Source organism: Phalaenopsis equestris, unplaced genomic scaffold (assembly GCF_001263595.1).
Source record: "Phalaenopsis equestris unplaced genomic scaffold, ASM126359v1 Scaffold000030, whole genome shotgun sequence".
Classification (NCBI taxonomy): domain Eukaryota; kingdom Viridiplantae; phylum Streptophyta; class Magnoliopsida; order Asparagales; family Orchidaceae; genus Phalaenopsis; species Phalaenopsis equestris.
The window spans coordinates 123,020-139,958 of record NW_018164472.1 but is presented as its reverse complement, the minus strand read 5'-3'; the positions used below and the strand labels follow the sequence as shown (position 1 = coordinate 139,958).

Sequence of the window (16,939 nt, the reverse complement as noted above, 5' to 3'; positions counted from 1 at the left end):
CGCGGCGCGGTGCCGCCGCGGCCTGCCGCAATGTACCTCGAATGCGGAACACCCCTCCTCTCTCGTGGCCCAGCTTCAACCTTCGGCTTTTTACGCTTCCGCCCACAGGATCCCGGCTGCAGCGCGAAGGCGATGGTTTTGGAGAGAGCGGGAGCGAAATACATATTTTTTTATCAGAATTGAAGTTATCTTTCGTCGATTATCCAGCGGAATCAAACTTTCTGAAAATTTGTGTTTTTTTGGCTTTTCTATTGCCAGAATCTGATTCGGGATGAGATGAACGAGATTGCTTTTCGAGGTTTGGGAGTGGAAAGATGTTGATTCTTGTTATCTAATCTTTGTCGTATACCTGCTTTTCATGTCTGTTAAGTTGTTGTTGATTATGTTTACGGTTGCTGTGCTTGGAGAATTATGGTTTTGAGGATCTCGAGTATCTTTTCGTATAATTTCTTCTTGGTACCTGCAGAAGTTGGTTAATGGTACTTCTGATTCTTCGGTGATGACGTTTTTTCTTACGGGCTGCTGACAATTTTGTCCATAATTCTTGCTTCGTTCTAACAATGAAATGAAATTTAAGACAAATATGTTTTTTGATTTAAGTTTCTAGTGTTTGATATTTGATTTTCTCGCTCTGTTATTTTTTTTAACCATGGTTGTGAGGAGGCCTGTGATGATTGCTTTTCGTATGCTTCTTGATTGAAAATTAATCTGCTGGATCCTTGTAGAATTTGTGATTACCGATACATGCTTCACAAGCCTGCTAGTTTTCACCCCTACTAGTTCGTGAAATTTTCAGCTTTTTGTTCTTTATATTTATGAAAGTCATACTATGTCCAAGCCATAACCAGTACATGGAGTTCCTGCCAATGCATGTTTAGGAAGAGTATAATCTATTGAGTCGATTGCATAAAACTAACAAACTTGAATTTCTGCTTCTGAATTATCAAATATGTCGCTGTCATAGTTATTTTTTAAACAACTTCACTAAACAGGGACAAAATTGACATTTTTTCAGAAACAACTACCCCACAACGGTTCTCACACAGCTGCAACAAACAAACAACCAACTTCACCGCAGTAGTTTCCTGGGACAGCGCAGCTGCAACTGCGCCAAACAGAACCTTAGGAATCCAACCAACTCACAGTTTATATGTAGCAACAGCTCACCCAAAATAGCAATTCAAGTGTTATATAAAAAGTTAGGTCATGCATGAAAGAAACTCTAAATTCTATAGATCTATCCCTTTCCTCACACTAGCTCTTGGCACATTGCTTCGTTGCCTCCCAAGACAAGTTGTTTAGTTCTTTGCCAGTTCACGCAGGCTTCACCAACAATCCTTGCTCAGTTGTTTGGGGTCAGATCATCAAGAAAAATGTCAATCTGAACTACAAGACCTTTTCTCGGGCATTAGATCATGGAAAAATCAATGAGATCATATTCATTGTAGTTTTAAATGTTTGATTTCTTTATAAAAAAATGCTAATAGTGATGACTCTCAAATCACAAGATTAAGATCAAAGGGGATGTTAACAAAAATCCACAGATATTAATGATCAGGTTGACAATCACACATCATAAAAGAGAATTATGGTTTTAAAAGATGGGCATTGGATCAAAATTTATATTACAATAGGGTAATGATAAATTTGAATTTTGTCGATAAGAATTTAAATTTAAATTGAAATCATTTTAATTCCTACAGAAATTATAATTTAATTTGAACAGATTTTGTTGATTGTTTTTGGCTTTTAATTCATGCAGAAATTATCATTTAGTTAGAATTTATCTAATCAATTATTAGCTGCTAAGGTTTTCCTTTCCTTGTCAATTTATTAAGGGATTAAATCAGAACAGTCACCAAAATAAGGTTCTTATTAACTGACTAGAAATTATATAGAAATCAATGAGAAAAAAAAATCGAAAACTTAGTCTAAAAGTTCTTCATTCCCTTATTATTTCTCTTCCAACCAACCTCCCTTGCAACACTCCCAGTCACCAAGACACCGTTGGAAACAAAAAAAAAAAAAAAAAAAAAAAACATTTTTATGCTTCCGGTACAGTTGCAAGACAACATCCAGAATATTGATATTGCAGCCCCTCCATATTGCAGCCCCTCCTTTAAAACATCCGTTTGCACTGCCAAATTTTAATTTTATTCCGTTTCTGCAGGACAGCTGGTGCTTCTTGGCTATCGTTATTCCTCAGATTGTTGTTTGCACAGTTGCTTTGTTGTTTTGAAAAATAGAAGTTGGAATTAACACCCAAACGCTTTCTAGGGCTGAAAGCAGCAAACCCCGTATGGTGTTTCCAGCTAACCCGCCAAGAAAACCAACAAACCACCATTGGTGTGTTAAAGGCGAAGTCAATAGTAGGGTAAGTTTTTGCAATACAATAAAGAGTCCAAAACAGAGGTTCCTGACCCTTTTAGCAAGAAAGAAGATATGAGAGGAAAAACTCATTCATACATAAAAAAATGCTTGAGGTACATTTAATTAACTAGTATAATAATAGGAATCATCTAAAAATATCCTAAAACCTTTCCAAATCCATTTTAGCATCTTGTGTATTCACGTCATGACATTAGGAGGTTGACTATGAATCTCCCATCCAAGCATCAACTTCTCACACAGACATGAGCGCTTTACTCTTTGGTCTAATAGCTATCCTTCATTTTTAAATATTCTGTCATCACTCTAGTCTTTTATATCATCAAGTCCTTCCTTTTGTGGCTATTGAATCATTCTACTCCTTTATTTTTGTTATGATTTATGATTTGATCAACTTGATTTTAAATTAAATAATTCCAAATCGAAATGTCAAATCAATTGTGACTTGTCAACCAAAAACTTTTTAGTTGAAGAGGACCACATCCTAGTCCACTAGAATACCAAGCATGTAAGAGAATTACTATTCCATAATTATACAATTAATCGTTTATTTTAAACTCAAGGCACTCAAAGAAATTCTTTTTAATGGAGATGCTATAACATGCATCAATATATTTGCTAAAAATTATTATTTTTCGGCATAACTTTTTTGTGATCGCTCACACCTCGATAGAGTGATCATGGTATGCTAAGTCACTTTGCATTTTGCATGTGCATTATCTAGTCTGTCTTAATGACAAATTGACCTTGTTAGATGTGATATGCTGTTGGTCGCTATGCTTTAATGAGCATTGCTCAAATTACGGCATCGAAATCAGCACGTGTAAAATTACCATATACACACATAATATATTTATAGTTTAAGTTTGGTTAGCAAAAATGTCATTTTGTTTTACTCTTTGCACATTTTGAGGGGAGGGGGGAAACCTATACATCACATTATGATTTGTGTTTTGAGTATGCTAATCTCAATCTCATAATTAAAAATATCAAGGTAAGCTAGAGTAGCAGAATACGATAGAAGATGAGCATATGAAAATAAAACATCTCTAGATATAAACATCCCAAAGCTTAATTTAACATTACAATTAAATGAACATGACATATCTTCTAGAATAACAAAATATGGCAAGGTTTATGAAAAAGATCATTTTATGATTATCACTAATATTAAGAAAGGACACAAAAGAATTGTTGTATAATTTGAAAGGTAAAAACACTAGTATCCATGTTTTCCAACAAAAATACAAATGATATGTAACCACTAAATGAAATAAATATATGAAAAAAATGAAATAAAAGTGCATAAATGATGATTTCAAATGCTTGCACAAATCGTGTTGTCTTAAAATTAAACTAAATGTGGGAATAGAGATCAGCCAAAAAGGAAAAGAGCCTCCGTGGTGAAAAGAAAAAAAAAATTGCAATGCAACAATACCAATTGTTAAAGAATGATTGGGTAACAAAGACAAATAAAATAAAAACTTATAAAATCTTGCATTCTATGTCACAAGAAAATTAAGACCTACTACAAATGTCAAATTATATAATAGGCTAAAAAGCAAATTGATGGGCCAATGGGAGATGTCAAATCCTTGCATAGAGTGGAAAAAGTGGTCTCTCACAAAAGGGAAAAAATGCCTCCACAGTAAAAAGATAAAATTAAAATACTACATTGCATCAATGCTACTTGTTAATGAATGCTTGCGCAGGGAAAAAAAGAAACAAGTTAAAAAACCATCCACTTTACATGGCTTAATTAATCTCCTTTTAAAGTGCATCCAATTAGCCATGATTCAAAAAAAGTTCAAAATAATATTATTAAATTAAGGATTATGTTCCTATATTTGATAGGAGGAATACAAAGGTATTTTTCAATTGGAAAGGCAATGCGTAATTCACAAATTGTTGAGCAGATGAACTTTGCCACAATAAAATTGATGGTTCTTTCTCAATATTTTTAAGTGTTGACGCTGCAACAAAATCTATATAAAAAGAACAACTTTTGCAATTTATTAATTATAAGGATCAATTGCCTGATGAATATAAGAATATCTGAACCTAATATCATTAAAGCATAAGCAAAAATGCTAAAAGGTTCCCAAAAAAAAAAGTAAAAAAATGAAGTTTTTAAGAGGCATTTTGCAGCCATAACTGTAAAAAAAAAAAAATAATAATAATAAAAAGATCAACTAGAAAAGCTTAAAACATAAAACAACAATCTTAATTTAATGAATCACATCTTTAAAATTTTCCACAAATAATCATTTTTTTTTCATATTACTTTCAATGTTACTTTCATTATTAAAACTCAATCTTAGATAAGTTCAATCACTTCAAATATCTTCAAAATTCTATATGCTCAAATAATGAAAGCCTATTTTGTTTTCTTCCATAGTGCATAATCCTTTTAACCATAAGAACTTACTTTAGTAAGAGTTTATTTTTCCAAAAATATCCATATCTTCATATTAATTTAAATGTTACTTTCCTTACTCAAATTCAATCATAATTAAGTCAAATCGCTTAAGTAATATTCTTCCAAATTCTACATGTTAAAATAATGATAGCCTATTTTATTTTTCTTCATAGCACAATCTTTTTAACCATCAGACCCTACATTAGTAAGAGCTTGTTTTTATTTCAACAATTATTCATATCTTCATATTACTTTAGGTCTTAGTTTCCATTTAAAATTTAAACATAATGAATTCAAGTCACTAAATTAATATTTCTACATGTTTAAATAATAGCGGCCTGTTTTTGTTTTTTGTTATTTTTTCAAAGCACAATCTTTTTAACCATTAACCCTACATGGTAGGAGCTAAGTTTTTTTCACAAATATTCATGCCTACATATTAATTTGAAAGTTACTTTCTTGATCTCAATCTTAATTTAAGTCCAATCGCTTAATTAACATTTCTTCCAAATTCTACATGTTAAATAATGACTCTCTATTTCATTTTTTTTTTCATAATACAATCATTTTAGCCATTAGACCCTACATTAGTAGAAGCTTCACACATTACATTAGCTGGCTAAATGTTTTATGTTTAGGTCAGCCTACTGCCCCCCATAGATACATGGAAACTAGTTTTGCCATTTCTAATTTATTGATCCCAATGCTCAAACAACCAAAGATAAAAGAGAAACAAAATAAAACCAAAACAAAAGAATGTAGAAACTGTACGACATAATGCCCAATGCAGCCTTATAGATGAATGCAGCTTAAGAATTGTGAACCACTAACTTACCGTGTGTACTGGTGTCCAACGTTCGCTTGCAAGTTCATAACCATTAGGATCATCCCCAGGGGCATGAAGAATTGATATACAAACACGGCCATCAGGGTAAACTGAAATGCATATATTGTTAGCAATCATTCTTAAAGAGAATTTTTCTCAAGTCAAAACAAAGGTGCAGGAAACTAACCATTCGGGTGCCACATCGCAGATGTAAACCTTACCGTCGGAGGACTATTAGGATAGTTGGCTGGGAAGCTCATAATTGCATTGAAATAACCACCATCACTGCAATAAGAAAATATCTAATAAATACGAAGGACGCCTGCAAGAATACCATAATCTACATACTTCCAGTACATCCTATGCTAATGAAAATTATAACTTAAATAATAATATAATAAAAAAGCTCAACAATGCTTCACATTACAATGGCGGGACAAGCCCTAGAAACAATAATTGCACCATTTTGATGGTAAATTTGTTATAACCTCACGTGCCTGAATTAATATTAAAATATTTTGATGATTACAAAAATAATTTAGTTTGAACTATCAAAATTTTAGTAAGTTTCATGCAGACTTGAGTGCTAACATTTCAAGTACAAACAGGAAGAATAAATTTAAATGTTACGGACACTCAAAAGGATATATAAGACTACAAGAAGCTAGTGGCTAAAGATTATCAAGCTATCTCATGATCTCAATACAACACAAGTCAGCCCAAGAATCATGCTATCTAAGAATTTCACAAGACGAGCTTAAAAAATTTAAAATATGTATTTTTTGTAACTTTCCGAGTCACATATTATTATTTATTTCAAGTGCAAAGACAACTAAGATAACCAATATAGATATAAGTAAAACTAAGTAAAAATTAAATCAAGTAGAAAATCATTAAAATAGATTAATTAATCATCCTGTATGGATATAAACCATACGCACAATCACCCATAATTGAAAATTCACAGAGTTCTTATCAAAATACAATCAAGAATCGTACTTTGAGATTAGGTTTGATTTCAAAATTTTAATTGATGTAATATTTATTAATTTTAGGAGGCTTAGTAAATAATGAAAACTGATCTTAAAATCATATCGAACAATACAATGTCTTGGCATAATTTCAAAGGAATCAATTTATATTAATTAAAATAATTTAAAACTTAAACTAGTTGCACTATATGATATGCATTATATTACACTTAAGCACAACTATCTCCATCTAATTAATAATAGAAGTTGCCTTAATCAGCTTAATTTGAATTTAGAACTAATCGTACTGTATGCTACATATTGTACCAAACAATCAACTCTAATTAGGTTAAAGAATTTATAGAAGTTTTGATGCAAATTAGTTTGAGTTTATTGTACTATATCATCAACAACTTCTTTGTTATCTTTTAAGAATCAACGTGTTTTAGCAAAGCATTTAATATATATATAATTTTAATCAAAACCTAAATGCAAAAGACAATGAGAGGGCAAAAAGAATAGAGTTTCTATGGAAAACTCATTAAACCACCATTGACAAATCCTAAAGAAATAAAGTTTTCTAGAGAGAAAAAGTGCGAGAGCATAACATCTTATGTTGCTTATGTTGAAAAATTTGACTGTATTGAGAGCTATTGTTTTATATTTGTGAGAGGTTTTGAATGTCAAAATATCTTGTGAAACTTCGTGTTAATAGCTAACAAGCAAGATAAGCTTGCTTTTGCTTGGAGTAAGAGAGGAGCTTCTTTGTTAAACATGAAGGGCAGAGGTACTCCGTCTTGCGGTAGCAAAAAGGGAGAGTATGAGAGAGTAATGAAAATCTCGAGGGGACGACATCAGACCACTATATATTGGTTGATAAGTTCTTTTTAACTTTTTGCACCTTTACTTGTATCTTTTATATGTTTTTACTATTTTGTGATGCTATGAAAAATGTTGAGATATAAAGCTTTAAAAATGATACAACAACAACAACAACAACAACAACAACAACAAATAACAACAACAAGCCTTTATCCCACTAAGTGGTTGGATACATGAATCCTTTTTATCCATTGTGTCCTATTGAGTGCCATATTTTCATTTAATTCTAACAAATTAAGATCATTTTGTATACAACATGCCCAAGTATTTTTTATACAACATGCCCAAGTCAACATGCCCAAGTATTTTTAGGTCAACCTCTACCTTTCTTAGCATATGTAAAATCTAAAACATCTACTCTCTCAATAAGGTCATTGGATTGTCGACGTCTAATGTGACCAAACCATCTAAGGCAACTCTCCTAATCTTGCCTGCCACTGGAGCTACTCCAACCCTTTCACGAACATATTAATTTCCTATTCTATCTCTAAGTGTAAAACCACTCATCCACCTGAGCATTCTCATCTCAACAAGACTTAATTAAAGACATCCCAATATTATTTAGGATATGTTGTAAAGTAATTTTCTATTCAACAAACTAGTGGATCACTAAATTGCATATTGCATTGTAGATTATTGTTCGATTGTGCTTTGCTTAAGTGCCACATACTTATCCTGTAAGGTTGAGTGACGTGTTCTTTCCATCCTAAAACTACCAAGAGAAATAAAACGAGATCAGATAAGACATCCCAATATTTCTAAGGCGTCCTATCAAGTGGATCCACTAATAAAATGAAAGGGCCGGATATGAGAGATTAAAAAATACATAATGGGCTTTAATAAGTAAGAAACTGCAACCAATGTTAGCATAATAACATAATAACATAAGAAGGCTATGGCTTTCTGATGAACAATCTCTATGATCGAAAGTGTTCCATTCAACAAAAACTGGCACCTTTTTCTAGCACGTGCTTGTTTTTAACTCTGAACTTCCTTTGTACATCAAAATCAAGAAGAATAGCAACAAAAGGTAGGTTTGGCTCCCTTTGCTAAAAGGTTGCGATCAGCTGCTGCAAATGCATATGGCTAATTGTTATGATGGCTTTTGAGTGGGCTGATCTTTGGATATAAACAACAAAGAGAGAGAAAGTGGAAGCCTCTATTCCTCCTAGAACTGATGCTTACAGGCATAGAGGAAAGAGAGGATTGCGATCAAGAAAATAAACTTTTCTTACAATTCCCAAATTGTTTTTAATCATTATGACCTATCTTTAATTATAAGGATTCATTAAAAAGTCTAGAAATATGAAAAGTTCGAATTAATCTTGAAAATGGAAACTAACACCTCAAAAGTAGCAACTAAAAAGTCAGAAGATAAGCATAAAAACAGTAGAGTATTTCAATTTACTAGCAATGCATTCGAAATTCTCCTTAAAATCTTTGTATGTTTTTGGTCCTTTAATTTGCCTGGGGATGGTATCATGACTTCTTTTAAAAATTGAGATATGAACACTACTGGTAATGAGCGGATCCTCGTAAACTAGTTTGGAGCTTTAAACTTGATCAATTTTATTCAAGTTTTCTTTTGAATGTAGTATAACATCTGAGAATTGTCCAGGAGCTTCTAAATCAATTTTGATAACTCTAGAAAATTAAAAAATTTGATAATTTCGAGACCTAACAAGATCAAGGTTCTCTCATCTAAGTACCTTCTGCTACAACAAAGATCAAAATCATATCTTCTTATGGTTTGGGCCTGTTCATGGGAAAAAAATTGCGTACATAAGACGTATGCAGAGCTGCGTATGTCTGTAACCTGCATGTCTGTAACCTGCAAATAGGTTGTAACCTGCAAATAGGTTACAAGGAGGATATTCGGAAGTTATAACCGCGTTATAGCCCCTATAACCTCCCTGTAATCTATCTATATATATGAAAACAGAAACGCGAAACTTACTAGAAGGTATATGTAAATTACGGGGAGGTTACAGGGGCTATAACGCGGTTATAACCTCCAAATATCCTCCATGTAACCTATTTTCAGGTTACAGACGTACGCAGCTCTGGTTAGACGTACGCAGCTCTGCGTACGTCTTATGTATGCAAATTTTTTCCCTGTTCATGAGCTTCAAGTTTCCCTTCTTTTCTTCATAAGCTGGCAAGAAGAGAATTGAGGCAACACCTTTTTTTCATAACACCCTATGGAGCTGAACTTTCCCAGATTTTCCGTTTTTTTTTTCCCTTGGAGCAATTAGTGGTGCTCCTGAGACTATTGATCATTCTTATGCAGTTACTAACTGTGTTATGATCATGGACGAAACACTAAGAATTCCCTGCATGCTTTTTATTATAACAGAGTAGTGTTTCACACTCCTTTACAGAAAAATCATTTCAAACTAGGAATTTTCTTGCCATTCTTGTTTACAAATCGCAGCCATGTCAAATAAATAAGGAATTCTGTAAAGTGCATAACAAACATTCAATTGAACCACATCACACAAAATCTCATCCATGCAAGTCTTAGCAATATAAAACATTACATTAATATTCCACTACAACAAACATCATCCAGAATTCATCCTAAAGGAAAAAGTTTTTAGGCGACATGTGACAAGCAGCCCTAAATTCTTAGCCAAAGCAAAATATACAAGGTTATTGTTGCCGCAAGTATCAACAAGAGTTTTCACCACAAGATTTTTAACCATGATGTTGAGGTCTAAGAGCTCATTTCTCAACTAGTTGTCTTTATGTGTAAATCCACTCATCCACCTAAGCATCTCATCTCAACAACACTTAATTTTATGCTTTTTTATGCTTCTCTCTTTTACAGGCCAACATTCTATGTCATAAAGCATTGCAAGTCTCACCACCAGCTCATAAAAAATAATATTAAAAAATTTGGTTAGCCAAAAAATTTCCAAATTTCCTAAACACTTTCATGCTTCTATTGAAATAACATTAGGTCCTAATGCTTTTCCACATTTTTTTTAAAGCTTCATCAACTTTTGTTTTACTAATGCGGTGATAGAAATGAAAAACCTCAACAATAGGATGTGCTAGAAAAGCTTTAATTCCCTTGGAAGACTTTTATGTAAGACAATGAATTTCATACGAATTGATTTCACATGCAATGAGATTTTCAAGGATAAGAACCATCGCTTGTACTTACTGATATATCATTTTTCCACCTCACTTGCTACCCATGGATCCACTTCTCCTCCTCGTGGATAATGGAATAAAACTGGCTTTGAAAATCTCTTAAATTGGTACCATATCATTTTTCAATCTTATTAGCATCTTTTGTGCCATCAAAGATAAACAACTATAATTCAATAATCACCTTGGAAGAAGGTAGATGTCTAATCAATAGTTGATTTTCCTCATTTGTAGGTTGTTCTTCCCATTCTTTATCAAAGTCCTAAGAACATGACACCCTTGCCATAACTTTTGGAGAGATTTTCGTTTTGTTTATAAGAAAATAATACTTAGGGGAGTGCATTATTTGGTAAAACCTAAAAACAAAACCGAACTAATCGGATTTGGTTTGTTCAGTTTGGTTTTGAAACAATGATTCAATTTTTTGTTTTAAAAATTTTAATATTTGATTTTTGATATTTGGATCGGTTTTGATTTTCATTAAATCAAATAAATAGAAGATCATTTATTATTAGACCTGAAAGATTAAACTCACTTTGATCAATCGATTCATTATCAGCTCTGTGTAGCATATTTCCACCATTTGGTTAAACTTGCAGTTCACTAGAGAGAGATATATATATATATATAATGAGGAGAATTTCTAAAAAAAAATCTAAATTTTTAGTAATTTTAGGCCTAGTATTGAATTTGGATTTGCTCAAAACTAAACAAGTTAAATAAAATTACAATTCAGTTAGGCTTGGATTAATTTTAACAAATGTTTAGTTGATTCGATTTTCTCAATTTTGGATTTCAATTTCATTTGATTTAACCAATCAATGAACCGATCAATCCAAATAGGCCGATATTACACCCCTATTAATGCTTAATTAATGCAAATCTAATATTATTCTCAATTGGTGTATTGCCATCTCCTTCAATGTGTCAAATTTGTCTACTATTATGGCCTCACTTTAAATTTCCAAGCCAAGAACCAAGCATTAATACCAATTATGATCAAAAGCCATCTTGGATAGAATGAGATAGGCGTCCCTAACTTTCAAATTAGATTGGAAGGAGTCTTTGGAAATTTAATAAGGATGTATTACCTATTATATGTATCCTTCCCAGACTAAAACTGCCAAAAACAAACAAATAAAATCAAACAGAATTTCCTAATTCTTTTAAGTAATCCTATCAAGTTAATCTACAAATGAAATGAAAAAGCTCAATACAAGATGGCAGTGAACAGAAATAATAGATATTAAACTAGTAAGCAAATTGAAATGATGATACCATAGTAACATAATAGTTTTTGTTGCCACTTCCGAGGCTAATAGTTTTCTTACGAGCATTTTCCATGATCTTTCCCCTCCTTTGGTTGAGAATTCCCTATCTATTTTTCATGCGTATGCTCACTAGTTTTACCACTAAACTTCCTTTATACTCTGTCAACTGTGAAAAGGTTCACTGTTGAATAGCAAAATCAAGAAGAAAAATAATTTTTAAGATCCCAATCTACTCCTATGAAAATCATTTCTGGTGTAGGAGAGCTTAATATCCTTACTGTTTCAAATCAGAATTTCCAAAACACAGATAAATAAATTGTTTTCTTCCTAGTTGTGGGTTAAAAGCTTTCTGGAGCTGTAGAAGTGGCAACAAAAACTAAAGGGCACTGTTGGCTCGAACTTTAGTTGGACTCTAGAAGATTGTGGCATTGAGCAACCATCAGCAACCCTGGAAGAGATCCAGCAGGTGTTTGGGTCCAAAAAGGGTTCTATAGGAGAGAGAGAGTAGAAGAAAAAGATTTTTGAAAGATTTGGAATTGCTTCCAACTACAGGAAATGGCCTTAAGTAATAATAGCATAAATTAACTTAAAATTGATATTATCTTCTCCTAAGACAAATCAATCAAATAAAGAGAAATCTTATCCCTAGCTATTAGAGTTTAAGAACAATCTAAACCTTCCACAAAAAAAAAAAAATAAAAATAAAAAAAAATTAAAAAAAAATTAAAAAAAAAAATTAAAATCAAATTCCATACTCATCCAAAACAAGCTCAAAATATAAATACCACCATTATCTTTTTATTCTTATCACCACCCAAGTATCTAGTTTTTTTGCCAACAAATATTGATCATTAAGCATCCAATGAACGATCAAGCTTTCTACCACCAAATCTTGATCATTAAGCATCGAATCAATGATCCATCTTTTACTCAAGGATATAGATTAGCTTAGTCTTTAATCTTAATGGTGTGATATGAAAAAACATACTACTAGCAATCTCCAGCAAGAGATAGTCAGCGAACAAACACTTTGATCACCAATCCCTTTGATCATTACTATTAAACACCAAAATTATGAGGAATTTTTTTTTTTACAACTTCTTTTGAATGAAAGGTCAAATTGACTATCCCTTTTATAATTGGATCCCTAGATCAAGGTAAGCGTGACTATCTTCACCATATAACCAACAACTATAAATATAAAATAGTTAATTACTTGATATGGCCAATCTCTAGGGACAAAAAATATTGTAAGAGAGAATTATAAGTTTCTTTTGAGACTAGAGACCAATAATTATTTAGAGGGAAACAAAAAGAGAGTGGAAGAGAGAGAGAGAGATAGGTTTCATTTCAAGTGACTCATCCTCTCATTCAATTTTCAACTTGTTTTCATTGATTACATTGATCTCTATTTATAGAAATTCAAATAAAATTTTAGAAACAAGCAAAATTTTTAAGTAATCTTGAACATGAACAAACTTCTTTGTAAGTAAATAACTCAAAGCTAGGAACCTACAACTAAGCATTAAAATAATAACTTATCCTAAAAAATAATGCATTTACACTTCTCCTTGAAATCAACCTTCAGTGGTTGGTCCTTGCATTTGGACAGGATTAGATAGCTATTTTTTTGGTATACTCAATAATGCATGTTTCTTTTTATGAACTTGAAACTTGAACCCTAATGGAAGCATCCAGCTCCCTCATGGAATATTTGGAGTTTGAAGCTTGAGTAATTCCATTTACAAACTATCAGAAAACTTGCAGACAATTTGAGAAATGCCTTAGAGCTTCAAAATGAATTTTGAACTCTATGAAATACATAAAGTGATAATTTTGGAATTCTCACGAATCATTCATGAAAAATGTGGTGATTAGAATAGTACTCTAATTTATTTTCATTTTTAGTCCATATTTGTTCATCGTGTAAACTATATATATATATATATATATATATATATAGATTGATCGCTGATCAACCCCAAAGTCTGACCGAGAGGCGAACCCCTTTTCCAGAAGGTGCAATTCGATCATACGCAGGGATCGAACCCCGGACTCAAGGGACTTACACCAAAGGCCGCAACCAATGATCCGGACGAAGACACACACACACACACCAGGCGAAGGCACACGCGCGCGCGCGCCCACACACACACACACGCACACACACACACGCGCGCGCGCGCACACACACACACACACATAGCATCAATATTTTTCATCTTATGCATCCCTTTGACGTCTTATCCCCTATATCATGTACTAAGCTCAACTCCATGCTTCATAGATCAGTAGGCCGATAACCAATTTATTAAAAATAATAAAAGTGCAACACTAGTTGGGAAGAACAACCTAAATAACTAAAAAAAAACAAGTCCCTCAACAATGTGCCACTTGCTAAGCATCAATGCACTAAATGCATATAAGTTGGGCAAAGATACCACAATCAACCGAAGAAAATAAAAAAAAAAGTATGCAAAATTTCACACAAGATGACTAAACTATTATAATTATATTATTGCAAGGCACCATCAGGATGCCAAGGACATCAAAAAGATAGGAGCCACCACACTTGCCCTTTTTATATAAAACTTTTTAGACAATTAATGAAAATTAAGTAATGAATTATTATTCCTAAAAAATAAGATATTGATATCTAAAAAATGAGTCAAATATTAAACTTGAGATATTCATATTTGGAAACCTATTCGACATTAATCAAGAGCAATGCGATATCCATTAATAAAAATTATCCAAAAGGCATATTAAAGAAGAATTAGTACTAGCACTTAAAGATGATACTTTTGTATATTACCTTCCAAGCAAAAATATTTTTTTATGATTTATCTTGCAAACAAAGAATAGTAACAAGTCTCAAGATACACACTAAGTGAATCAACATAAAATTATTAATAATGCACAACATATTCCAAATCAAGCAAGTGGAAATGTAAAACGAGAATAAAAATTTGAAACCGATAGAAACGAAGAAGTATAATAATAAGATAATTTTCTACCTTTTAACTAGGTCTTGCAATTTACCAAAATAGAGAAGAAGCTTAAAATACTTAAATTCATCATCATTTTAAGATGTTTAAACATATAACAAACACATCAAATTTACAAAAAGAAAGAAAAATCTACAAATAAAAAAGTAAATTTAGTAAACTATATGGTATTAAAAAAATCCTCACCTTAACAAAGGCATTGTCAAGATACATCCCTTTGTAAAGTAAATCACTTGGGAATAGAAAGGAAGTACATGAGGTACTTTACCTCTTTTTTGCTTTGCATGAATGAGGAATCTCACCTTTCACAAACAACTATTTAAGTAAATTACAAACTTATACCTTATACCTTTTCCAAACAATTCCTGACACCCTTCTTAAATATCCATGAATCCCATAAGAAATTACCAAACGGATACCTATAACTCTAAAAAGCATTCATGTTGCAATTCTCTACTATGCAGTGGACAAGTAACACAAACAACAAGAAAGATAAAAGAGCCTCTATCTTTATATGGATCCATACAACTCTATGCAAGGATACTTGCAAATCTAAGCTCCACAATTAAGAGAATTTAGTCCTTATCTACTGGCAATTCTACAGGATAGACCCTAAACCACCTAAATTCCTTTCTATAACACTGTTTTAACCTCTAGAACTACAGTGGCTACAGGCTTAACATCACGATTGCTGTCAATATTGACATCATCGAAGCATGGAGATTTTCATGTTATTTTTACAGTTTTCATGAAACAAAGCTTCAAAATATATCTGAAAATATTTTTCAATCCTGCTTGAAAGTGAGCAGCACAAGAAGGGAATGGATTATGAGGATTCCTAAAGTCGACTCCCAATAGTTGGGATTAAAATAATGATGATGATGGTTATATTTATGAGATGAACAAGACCCTCGGAATTTCTAACAGATACTACTAGCACTTGCAATTGTTTCAGAAGAAGAACCCAGCAATCAGATTACAATCCCTGAGTCAGAACCATATCAAGATAAATATAAACAACAATTAATAGTTGATTAATTTATGATCGCTTGCAGATCCTGTGTTTTCTTTAGTACATACTAAAGCCTAGAGATTTAAAACAAAAAACATGCCCTGGAAAGAGAACAAATTACAATAAATTGGAAAAGCTTTATCATTCAAGAAACCGCTACCCATAACAGAGCCTTCGAGAATCATAATATTCGAAGAAATTAGGTCAATTTAAACCATTTCCCTATTATAAATAACAGAAGAATTCAGATCAAACAATTAAAAAAACTTTATTCTTCCACCTGAACGCCCAACATATCCATACAACACCTCGCTCAACCTATCAATGATGAAAACGAAATCGCAGGTAAAACCCAAACAATTTCCAAAACAATTACTCACTAGAGCGTGTCCGGCGGCCCAATGATGGTCACGCTCCATTCAAAGATATTAGAATCATCTACAAGGCCGGCAGAGAATCCGTCCACCGGATTCTTGCTGAGATCTAATCACAGGACAACAAAACAAATATTGAATCATCATATATCATCGCGCGATGAACTTACAGTAAACCCTAAAGTTCATAAAGCAAACCTTTCAGCTGTTTCTGAAGGAGCAGACTTGCTTGGCTTGCCGCTGCCATTAACGACGATCAAGAAATGGGTAAACCGCAACAGAGTGTTAGAGGAAGCAGAGGATGAAAGGAGGCAGTTGGGTGGCTCTGCTTGCAGGCAAGGCAACGAAGTAGAAGCGGAGCAGCCTTCGATGCCCAGCCTGCGGTCAGGTTTTATTTATATGATGGGCTGTAGACTCCGGTGGACGACGGAAAGACAAGGAGAAATTGCTGTTTTCCGGTTACGGCACATATAATAAGTTCGTCACATTTTACAGCTTCCTCTTACTTTCCTTTTAGAAACAAATATTTTCATTAAAAAAAAAGATTTACTTAATTTCTAATATTCATATATATATATATATATATATATACTCGGGAGAATCGAATCCCACACCAGGGGGCACTTACCACT

At 32.7% G+C, this 16,939-nt stretch overlaps 1 protein-coding gene across 1 annotated transcript in view; it reads right to left on the bottom strand.

Moving 5' to 3' along the window:
* LOC110018693 (ubiquitin-conjugating enzyme E2 7) overlaps positions 1-16,802 on the bottom strand; it is an 18,629-nt gene extending 1,827 nt beyond the window's left edge. The window contains exons 1-4 of the mRNA XM_020716097.1: positions 16,506-16,802; positions 16,314-16,416; positions 5,821-5,918; positions 5,643-5,743 (exon numbers count right to left, since the gene is read on the bottom strand). Of these exons, the coding sequence (XP_020571756.1) occupies positions 5,643-5,743; positions 5,821-5,918; positions 16,314-16,416; positions 16,506-16,554 (351 nt within the window). The 5' untranslated portion in view covers positions 16,555-16,802. The remainder of the gene's footprint in view (positions 1-5,642; positions 5,744-5,820; positions 5,919-16,313; positions 16,417-16,505) is intronic.
* Between the last annotated feature and the right edge of the window lie 137 nt (positions 16,803-16,939).